At 42.2% G+C, this 11443-nt stretch overlaps 1 protein-coding gene across 2 annotated transcripts in view; it reads right to left on the bottom strand.

Moving 5' to 3' along the window:
• Positions 1-11230, bottom strand: part of ZC3H14 (zinc finger CCCH-type containing 14) — a 299808-nt gene extending 288578 nt beyond the window's left edge. Inside the window, exon 1 of one of the 2 annotated variants that reach the window (XM_085626576.1) lies at positions 11025-11230. In XM_085626576.1, coding sequence (XP_085482702.1) covers positions 11025-11060 — 36 coding nt within the window. In that variant the 5' untranslated portion in view covers positions 11061-11230. The remainder of the gene's footprint in view (positions 1-11024) is intronic. The other variant, XM_085626575.1, reaches the window with a different exon arrangement.
• Between the last annotated feature and the right edge of the window lie 213 nt (positions 11231-11443).

Genomic DNA, 11443 nt, shown 5'->3' on the forward strand with positions numbered 1-11443 from the left:
TTGTACTACTGGGCCATACAGCTGGTGGCTACGAACCACTGGATTCACGGTTCCCCATCGAATCCGGCCTTTCACCTAGAGAGGTACCAAACGGGGAGGGAGGGCTATTTGGGAGCCCTCCATAGTAAGGTCCAGAAGGACCAGTAGCTTGGACCTATGTCGCTGACAGTAACCATCTGGCACCAAGCAACTAAACGTTTAGGATGGGCTGATAAACTCACGAAATCCACACCGCTTTGGTCCACGCAGAAATTGGGGCTACTCTGCCACCACGTGGGTTTCGATAAATGGGACACTATCGGTATAACAAGTATTGGTGACCTGATACACAGGGGAAAACTCCTCACCTTTGAAGAGCTGCAAACTAAACACAACCTTGCTTCAGGAGAAATTTTTAGATATTTGCAAATTTGGCATGCACTTCAGACTAATATCCCTGACTTGTCCTCCATACCAGACTCTTCTCCTTTAGAGGATCGCCTACTTTCAGAAACGCTCCTAATAAAGGCTGTATCCTGCACATACCACAAGCTCTGCAATAACTTACCTGACTCTTTCCAGACCCTCCGGAACCAATGGCAGGTAGACGTAGGGCCCATAAATGATGAAGATTGGCAGACGGCAATAATGTCCCCTAGGGAAACGGCGATAAATCATCGCTTTCGTCTTATCCAACTAAAAAATCCTACATCGCTCCTACCTTTCGGGGGTACTTCTTGCAAAGATAGGCTGCAGGACAGATGCACTATGCCTCAGAGGATGTGGTCAGGATGGCATCTTTTACCATGTCCTCTGGAACTGCCCTGAGATACACCCTCTATGGGACAAAGCAACCAAAAAAATGAGGGACGTGTTAGGAACACAAATCGATCTGACGCCAGGGTTGGGGATCCTGAACATATGGGAGGCCACTGATCTGACTGAAATAGAACAACAATGGGTGGCACTGGGGTACCTATTAGTAAAGAGAGCTATTGCAATGTCTTGGGGTTCCAACACACGGCCTTTAACAGTTGGCTGGATGGCGGAAATGGATCGCTTCATGTTAGCAGAGAAAGAGGTCTATAAAATGCGAGGTTGCCCTAAGAAATGGGATCGAAAATGGAAGGGTTGGAACATGTTCAGGGGCGAGATTTGCACATCACCGACAGAAGATATGGCAATGCACAAAAGAGCAGAACAGTGAAACTCTTGTTGGCTATGATATGTAACATGTGCGTGTTAAATACTGTACCTTCTAATTGATATGTACTTTGATCTGCAATAATGACTGATTGATTTAATAAAATGTTTAAAAATTAAAAAAAGATGGAGTTTTAGACAGATGTGGCCTAACTAAAATGCATTAATAACTTCACTTCTATACGCCATAAGAAACGTGTTTCAATTGCAATTATGTTAATTCAGTTTATATATATAGAAAGGTGTGAAAAATGCATAGTACATGTTATTATTGATGCCCCAAAACAAACTCAAAAAACCTTTTGTTAGAAATGGGGTATCTAGTTGGCGATGGTTTGCACCCTGTCCAAGAAGGGACAATCAGTCTAGTCAGGGTAAGTGAGTCAAATGGCTAAGATAAACCCTGCTCATCCCCTTGGTAGCCTGGCACGGGCAGTCAGGCTCATCTCAAAGGCAATGTGTAAAGCATTTGTACCCACACACAGAGTAAAACAGTGAAAACACTACAAACAAGCATTTGCAATGTAAATACGTCTTGCATTTGTGAGTTAGAGCTATTGACTTTATAAATGACAATGTTTTTTACGTATACGTTTTATTTTTTAAGTGAATGTATGTAGTGTGCAAAATCCCTTGGCAAGGTCCTGCACTTAATAAATATATTGAAAGACGCAAAGTGTGCATTGTATCAACAAGTGCATGGCACGTACCTCATGGGTGAAGTGTCGCCACACACACACACCATAGGTGCTTTACTAATGCGAAACTCATTAATCAAAGTGGTTCTTACAGACTAAACAATGCCTACTGTGCAACAACCGAAGTAAAGGGGCAAGTAGCTGTGGGAGGATACAAATGACGACATGGGCATACTAAGGATGGACTAACAAGCCTATTAAGGAATCAGACACCAGCATTTATGAAGAGCAAAGACACAAGCCAATGAAAAATGTGGGCTGGGCTTCTCCTTCGTACTCCACCAACAACAGATCGCCAGAGCAGCGCTTGCACGCTGGCTCCAGCTCGACCTAAAGAAAGTAGTGATCCACACCTGGTGTTAGCTCTTTGTGGCATTTCTTTGCTAACAGACCTGTTTCATGTCTCACTGTATCTACAACAACACAACTTTAAGAAATTGTCAAAAGTGCAGACTTTTTTCACTTTCCAGGAGTGGGACTCAAGTAAATTGGACCAGTTGGGAAAGAAAGGAATCATTTGATTAAAAAACATCAAAAAATTAAGGGTTTTAGGAGGTAAATGCCACAGGAACCTCCTTCATTTTATGAGGTTTTGTCCAAATCTATGTAAAGATAAGCAGAGGGGCTGGAGGACAACACCATGGGGACGTATTGGAGCAGGTATTAGGGAATTGTCTTACTTGGTTAGTGATTTATGGCAATGTTACAGCTACAATAATGACATAATACCAGGTAAAAAGCTGGGCAGTGTGGAAGAAGCTCACTCCTAAAACCAAGTATTGGGTAGCACCAAATAAAACAAAACAAAAGAGCAGGGAGTTTTGAAATGTGGGGTCACCATTTTAGGCAGGCCATCCCACCATGATGTTTTTTGATAAACAAGTTTTTATTGTTTTTGGGTAGTACAACAAAAGAAACTATCGGGCCCTTTCGAACCACCACCACACAGTAATACAGCAGAAAGTGCACCACATTCCCACCCTCCCATTGAAACCCCCCTCCCCTCCAGTATCCCTCCAGTGCTGTGCAAGACCACACCATATGAATGAAGTCCGCAGGCTCAGAGCCACAGCGGGGGCAGGCCGCGTCAGTGGACAGGCCCGCACGGTGTAGGCGAGCCGGTGTGAGATAAGCGGTGTGCAGGTAGTAAATTTGGATAAGCCGCAATTTGGCGGAGGCCGTCACCAAGCGGGGGGCCATAAGGGCATCCCGCCAGTCGGCCTCGTCCAGAGGACCCACCCAGCCCTCCCACCATTCCTTAAGGCCCTCCAGGGATGTAGGGGTACAGTTGATTAGGGAGCGGTAGATCCTGGAAATGCCCCCCCTCCCCAAATTGCCCATCATAACGTGAGTCTCCGGGGGACTATGGTCCGGCAGCCGAACGTCCAGTGGGGTGTAGGTGTGTATGGCGTGGCGCAGCTGGAGGTATCTATAGAATTGGGAGGAGTGGAGGGAGAAGCGCGCCTGCAGCTCTGAATAGGAACACATTCGCCCTCCCCGCCAGACGTCCCCCAGTTGGGAAATGCCGAGGAGGTCCCATGATTTAAAGCCTTCCATCTCTGCGACCTCCCGCAACCACGTCCCATGCCACAAAGGAGTGACACGGGTCAGCCTCCCAGTCCATCGGGTGTGGCGGAGTGCCGCTCGCCAGGCCAGGAAGATTGCTTTGGTGATATCCGGGCGGGAGGCGGGGATGGAAGCGCCGTACAGACGGTCTTGAATACTGGAGAAACCCAGATCCCCAAGTTCCACCCTGTAGGCCGGATCGGACCATCCCCCCCCCCGAACCAGTCGTGAATGACCAGGAGGCGGGTGGCCAAATGATAGAGATTGGACATGCCCAGGCCCCCATCAAAGGTGGGCAGGCAGATCCCACCATGATGTTAGAAACATTTGACGTGAAGGCCATCGGCTCACAGCGCTAACAAGGCATATGGAAAGCATGGTGTCTTATTAGAGTGTAAATCTACATGAAACATGTGCCTTCTTTTACTTTAGAGAATTGCATTTAACAAAATATATGCCTTATTCTCTTCCTTAGAAAATGTAAAGAAATATGTATTCTTGGGGCCACAAGGGAATGTATACAATGTAAAAATGCAAGAACTCTGTAACATGTTTTTAATTATTAGTGTTGTATATCATTGTATTAGACAAGTAACGTGCTGAAAGCTTTTAATAAATCAAATTTTGATGAGCAAGAAAAGAATGACAGCAATAAATTGCATTAATTAGTTCTACAAAGTACATTTGCACAGAATAAAACAACACATCCGAGGCACAATTGCTTAAAATAAGAGTCTACTGAGAGCTCAAATCAGAGATAAGTGGCCAGGAAGAGGAGTGTCAGAAGTGCTTGTTTAAAAGCATTTGCTACTGTGTCACATGAACAGTAATAAAAAACTACGGGAATTAAAATTTTAAAAACGTAGTACATAGCAATCAGCAACCAAGCGGATGGGTTTGAAAGGCTGAGGAGTACATATGTTTAATAAAGGTTTATCACATAAGCTCTATGCTTTCACTCCCTTTTGCTGCGTCTTTTGCATTGAACACACAGGAGGTTCTGCCAATTACTTTATTATTTTAAGAGTAAGAATAAGAGGCAGTCCCTCATGTTTAAAAAAAACATATTTTGTGAATTCATAAAATAGACTGTTAAACGATGCAATACAATACATCAGTGTTCCTTGCCATCACGAGAAAGAAAAAGTATAGCCAAAACCAACTGAATTGACTTTTATATAGTGAATGCACAAATAAACACAATATACAGGGAAGCATGCGTGCAATACAGCAAAATTAGGTAAAAGCAAAAGTCCATTCTGAAGCATGATATGCGTTTGCCTTTCTCTCTCTTAGTTGAGAGGTCTGCAACTCTGCATACCCTAAGCCCTTAATAATCTTACATTATCTGCAAAGGTATTGGAGCTGTGAATATTGCTTAACCTCAAAAAGTGGGTTGACATATCAGCATACCGGAAGGAGAGATGGCTGCACACCCTTGCTGCATACAAAAAGTATTTACAGGTGTCTCTGGCCCACGCCAAGTTATTCGGGGCTGCCCAGTTATGGTCATTTGGTGCCTACACAGGGAGCAGGTCCTGTTTGCCAGCCCCCAATCCCAGATCTTTTACCTTCCTCTTACTTCCCGTTCATGCGCGGTTTCCTGGCCGCTCTGTGGCGCGCCACATCTACGGGGAGGTGGAGGAAGAACAGAAGGAGCTTGATGGGGAGACGTCCATGGTCTTTGCATGCCCTGCGGGATCTCTCGATCAGTAGCGGCTTAGGTCGGCGGCGCTAGCGGCTGCCATTTTGTCACGAACTCCGAACCCACTCTGCTGGCAGCCAATGGAGGCTGCGCTGCCTCAGGCCCCAGAGCTGGGAGGCGTGTGACGCGGCGCGTAGCGCTGAAGGGAAAGAGGGCCGCAGCGTCTAGATATTGTGTTCAGGAATCAGTAGTAGAAGTATTCACATTACAACAATTATTTATTTTACATTCTGTTAAAGTGTTAGGCGCAAAGGGCTGCAAACAGATGGAGAACACGGACAACTGGAGGATGGAGAACGCGAACAACTGGAGAGGGGGGGGGCGGACAAAGTAAAGCACAACAGGAACCTAAAAAAATAGTACACGTATGATGTAACAAACAAGTAAAAGAGCCAGTAGCCATGGGAGGATCCAAATGACGACATGGCCGTACTAAGGAGGGACTAACAAGCCTATTAAGGAATCAGACACCAGCATTTATGAAAAGCAGACACAAGCCAATGAAAAATGTGGGCGGAAGAATTCTTAAATCATTTCATTGGATCACTGACACCAAATAAGTGGGGTATTGACATCACTTATACTATTTCGAAAACAGAAATCGAATTCCTGGATCTCTCAATCTACATTGAAAACAACATGTTCCAGACAAAAATCCATAGAAAAAATACTGCTGCCAACTCTAAACTGCATGCGTCCAGTAGTCATCCCCGCCATACAATTGTTAACATCCCATATGGAGAGTATCGACGAGCTAGAACCAACTGTAGCTCAGAAACAGAATACATCAAAAATACTGATGAAATAACAGAGAGACTATTGCAGAGAGGATATGAACCGCAGCAACTACGGAAAGCAAAAGATCAATTGGCACAAACAAACCGTACAACCTTGCTCATGTCTAACCGTTCATCCAATCAAAAACCAATTATTTGATTATTAACTGAATACAACAACGGTCAGCAATATATATGGAGAATATTCAAAAAACACTGGAACCTTTTGACTGAAAATCCAACCGTAAAAGATGCACTGCAAAATTATCCTCAATTCAGCTTCTCAAGAAGTAAGAATCTCAGGGATACATTATGTCCATTTTTTTTTTTAACCTGGACAAAAACCTTCTACTTTTTTGCAACAACCACTGGGATTTTACACCTGTTCCATCTGTAAATTGGGTAAATCTAGAACCACAGAAGTAAGTGTCAATGGTCATCACTTTCAAATACGAGACTTTATCAACTGTGAAAGCTCGAATGTGATTTACCTAATTACCTGCCCTTGTGATAAGCACTATATATGCAGCACAATCAGACCTCTCAAAGTTCGCATTCAGGAACATTATCGTAATATACATAAACCAGACACTAGACAACCTTTTGTTGAACACTTTGAAAATTGCCATCAGCATCAACGCAATTTCAATTTTATTGGTCTGAGGAAACAAACAATGCAGAGGGGTGGAAACCTAGAACACAGATTACGAGTAGAAGAAAGTGCGCTTATCATTCGTTTGAGAACTGTGGAGATGGGACTCAATAAAGAACATGAGTGGCATCATTGGCTTTAGGAATGCATAAGACCATGAATGTGTGAATCATTAAAATACACAGGCATTAATGCACGACAAAGGCTGAGACGAGGAAGATGTAATGTACATTGTGTAGAACGATATGGTATTGCAGAAATGGTTGGAAATGAAAATGTTAATAAAAAGAGTTTTTAAAAAAAATTAAAATACACTGAGGGACAGAGCTCACATTCTCTTATGATTTTCTTGTCTTCTTTTAATATTCTTCAAGGAAATTAAATCCATATGAGCGCACACTATAGATCTAACTAACATGAGCTGCCCGATACCATCATGGGTTAATTAGTTTGTTTACCTCCTTCCTTTTTTTGAGTTATTAGATAGCCTTTCCTATCTTAAGTAATCCTACTTTTTTCTAGAGCTACCTCGGAGAAATAGCTATACATCATATGATTAGGTAACTTTGTTAAATGATTTTATCTACTCTGTAACAGGAATTTGTTAGAATATGTTTCCTGCATAATTGGATCTCATGTGATCGTTACTACGAACTCATCCTTGTATTTTCGCTGTGTAGACCGCAACTACATGCTATGTTCGATACAGCATTAACAACTGCCCTTTATGAAGCTAAGATCATGGATGTTTAGAGAAATATCTAAAACCAATATTGGCATGATAAGATTTTCAGTCAAGTATGCTGAGCGTTTGTATTACTTATTCCGTATAAGATACATCAAACGATACCTATTCTAAAATGGCGACAATACAAATCCTGCCATGACCTCTGCATATCCAGACATATATAGCTTCTCTATAAGAATAATAACCATGATATGCCATTTATAGAGTGCTCTTAAATTGTATCTATATTAAGAAGTAATAGGTATGCCGATTCCTTTATGAGCGCTAAGTATTTAGTAACAGCAACCAATTTCCAATGTCTGTATATGGAAGTAGAACTGTTTTAAGATGGCGACCATAAAAATCACCACTACTTGGTCAGTATTCTTTCGACTAAAACAATTGGTAGTCAATAATAATTCAACCATTCAATATATAAAAGTCCCCTAAACACAGGGTATATTGAGAATGTAGTGAGCCAACTTACTTTTTCATTCTGTAATTAAGGCTGCAGTAGAAGTGGAATTAAACAAATTCCTATCATTTTCGTTTTTGACCATTTAGAAATGGCGCTCAAATTATCGCGCAAACAATGTTAGGCTTTTCCCTTCTATAAATGGCCGCCGCTGAGAACGCGGAAGAGCACACTCGAAAATGACTTTGTGAGGGATTCAAACCGGGATTTCTCTTTCGACTAAGTAAGTCTGATGCCTGAACGCTTGCTCTCTCCTCTTTTTTAAATCTCGCTAACTGTATGCGTAATTTGGCTAGATGACTGTAATATAAGAACGTTGGTTATGTCGATTATATATTTTGCTTCTCCGTTCGAGTATGTAAGATGCCCGGCAAGCCAATCACGCACATTAACAGTGCCACAAAAACGGTCATCGTAGGAAAGCTTTTATGCCTCAGTGACACTCTGTCTGACACCACTCGCGTACTCTTCCGCTATATAGGCTGCACTACATACTAAGTTGTCTTAGTGTATGTCCGGTATGAGGTTTTGGCTGCACTATATTAAACATGTTTATGTTGCCTTGAAAGACAAATTGATATTTATCTGAGACCTCGTCACAATGTTCCCGTCGGGGTAGATAATGCAACTGTATTAAACCTGTTCAATTATCATGTTTGGTTCAAAACCATCAAGCTATTATCGGATCTTTCTTATAAGACTTGTTGGATTACATAAATTTTTCCCATTCCCATTCCCCTTCCCTTACAGAAAACGACATGTACTTGTTTTTAATGCTTTGAAGAATTCTATGCTGTAATGCACAAGATTTTCAATTAAGACTAAGAAAGGTATTATACGAATGAATTATCTGATAAAGGCTGCTTTGACTAAACTTTATTTATACTGCACAAATATAATTTCAGTGCATGTTCACATCCTGTTAATCACTAGTGATCACATTCATGACCCTGGTATTCATATTTTAATAAATCTATAGATTAAAACAGATACTCATTTGAAAAGATCTACCATTGCTCACAAACTTGTATGTTCCCTAGCCAGCACCTTTAAATTCTTATAAAGAGGTTTCCCTATATATAGACTACAATGGCTACTGACCGTTATATAGAACACATTATTTTTGTGTTTTTTAACCGCTTTCTCACTTGGATTAACTCACTCACTCTTTTATCTTCGTCACTTTTTTATTTGGTGATTTTTTATGATTTATTATTATTTTTTTTTATTATGGTGTCCTTTTTCTTTTGCACCTTTCATTAATGGAACAATCATCACCACTTAGTATTTTACTATGGGGATCCTATTTCTTTTTATTTATAATTATACACCTATTTCTTTACAGCCTTGAGAAAGCCCAGGTCGTACTGACCAGAGGGCGAAACAAGTGTCGGCTGTTTGGTTACTGTACCATCATAAGAACCATATTTCATGAAATTAATAAAGACTTTATTCAAAATCAACATTGGACAACTGTCTTCCTCACAAAATATTGAATTAAAGAAATATTGGTTTCATTATACCTACAATAGGTAAAGAGGAGCAATTACTCAAAACGACGTCCATGGTCTTTGCATGTCCTGTGGGATCTCTCGATCAGTGGCGGCTTAGGTCGGAGGCGCTAGCGGCTGACATTTTGTCACGAACTCCGAACCCACTCTGCTGACAGCCAATGGAGGCTGCGCTGCCTCAGGCCACGGTGCTGGGAGGCGTGTGACGCGGCGCGTAGCGCTGAAGGGAAAGAGGGCCGTAGCGTCTAGATATTGTGTTCAGGAATCAGTAGTAGAAGAATTCACATTACAACAATTGTTTATTACCATTCTGTTAAAGTGTTAGGCGCAACGGGCTGCAAACAGATGGAGAACGCGGAAAACGGGAGAATGGAGAACGCGGACAACGGAAGAGGGGCGGGAACAAAGTAAAGCACAAAAGGAACCTAAAAAAAAAAAATAGTACACGTATGGTGTAACAACCAAGTAAAAGAGCCAGGAGTCATGGGAGGATACAAATGACGACATGGCCGTACCAATGAGGGACTAACAAGCCTATTAAGGAATCAGACACCAGCATTTATGAAGAGCAGACACAAGCCAATGAAAAGCGCGGGCGGAGCTTCTCCTCCATACTCTATCTACAACTGATCGCCAGAACAGCGCTTGCGCGCTGGCTCAGGCTGGACCTAAAAAGGAGTCCACACCAGTATAGAAAAAGTCAATATTTATCTGAATAAAACGAGACCAAAACAACAAAAATCCAGCATACACAAGGCAACATATCACTTTTAAAAGATTAAGCAAATTTAGTTCATACAAATCAATGGTTGCGTTTGTTTAAAAACAAAGTACCTTAGATGCGTCAAAAATCAACGTTGCACAGGAGAGGTTAGGCGCAGGAAAAACAAAGCGATGTGTCGGTTCCTTACTACACAAGGGAGGTGATGCATTGGTTCCTTACTGGCGGGGTGGGGAATGCGTTGATTCCTTACTGCTAGGCAGGCGATACGTCGGTTCCTTACAGTTAGGCAGGGGTGGTGATGCTTCTTTATTATTTATGAAATCACAATGACTAATTTTTTAGGTTTAGCAAGCTTTTCTGCGAGCAGAGTTATACAACTGCATTACTCTACGGCAAATGCACTTTACTTCCTAATCCCTGAACCAAACAAAATGAGTCCGCTCTGCAAAATAAAAATACATTCACCACATCACATGAGGACAGCTGCTATTCCAGCACAATGAATGATGATAACCCCTTTCAGATGCCAGTTTAAACAAGTTCTGTGTAAGGACAAAATGAACAGGTATTATGAGGCTCACGTCTTGTGTGAAAAAGTATTCTAGTCCAGGCTTTTTAGGCTAAAACACTTTGCATGCTAAATCTCATATTTCAAACCGTATAACAGGAATGCACTAAAGTACATATCATATAATGAACTTGCGGTACGGTACAGTGGACGTCAGAACAGCGATCACTTACTACTAACAGACAAGTAAAAACCCTTAGATTTGCAAAACAAGAAAACGTCCATATTGCATAAATTGTGTACATAGTTCCTGCAAGGCCAGGTCAGCTACCTAAATTCCTTAGAGTAGACTCAGTGAGGTGGAGTACATAAATGCTTCTTCTCAGCCTCTCGCCGGCATTTTTCTCTACCAAGCTACCTTTGACATTCAACCGGTGTAACTTTATCTCCGACCCACAGTCTCATTTGCTCTCTCAAATCGAACAAACACTTTCACCTACCCGAATCTTGCGGCTGATCTCAGTCCCGATCTCCATATTGCCGGTTAGAAGTGCACACTCCGGGTCGATCCCTCTACCGGATTTCCCAGGCAACCTTTCGCAGAATCACAAATGCCGAATGCTCGCTCCGCTCAGCTGTTTCCGGGGGCAGCAAGCACAGCCAGCTCTGCTCAGCGCGCCCTCTCCTGGGCACGAAGGTCCAAACTGGTGTTGTGTCACACGCATCGCGACGTCACAATTCACGATTCTAAGGGATGTAATCATAAAACAGTGAAGAAGGACGAGCGGCGAGACTGGTGGCGCTATTGGGATCTGCATCTGCACATTCTGATTGAGTCAATTTTGGCGACCATCTTGGATTGGGTCTTCCACCTGCTTAATGCGAATAAATGTGTGTGTATTCGACTTCTTTTAGTAGT

This window comes from Triturus cristatus, chromosome 9, assembly GCF_964204655.1.
Source record: "Triturus cristatus chromosome 9, aTriCri1.1, whole genome shotgun sequence".
Lineage (NCBI taxonomy): Eukaryota > Metazoa > Chordata > Amphibia > Caudata > Salamandridae > Triturus > Triturus cristatus.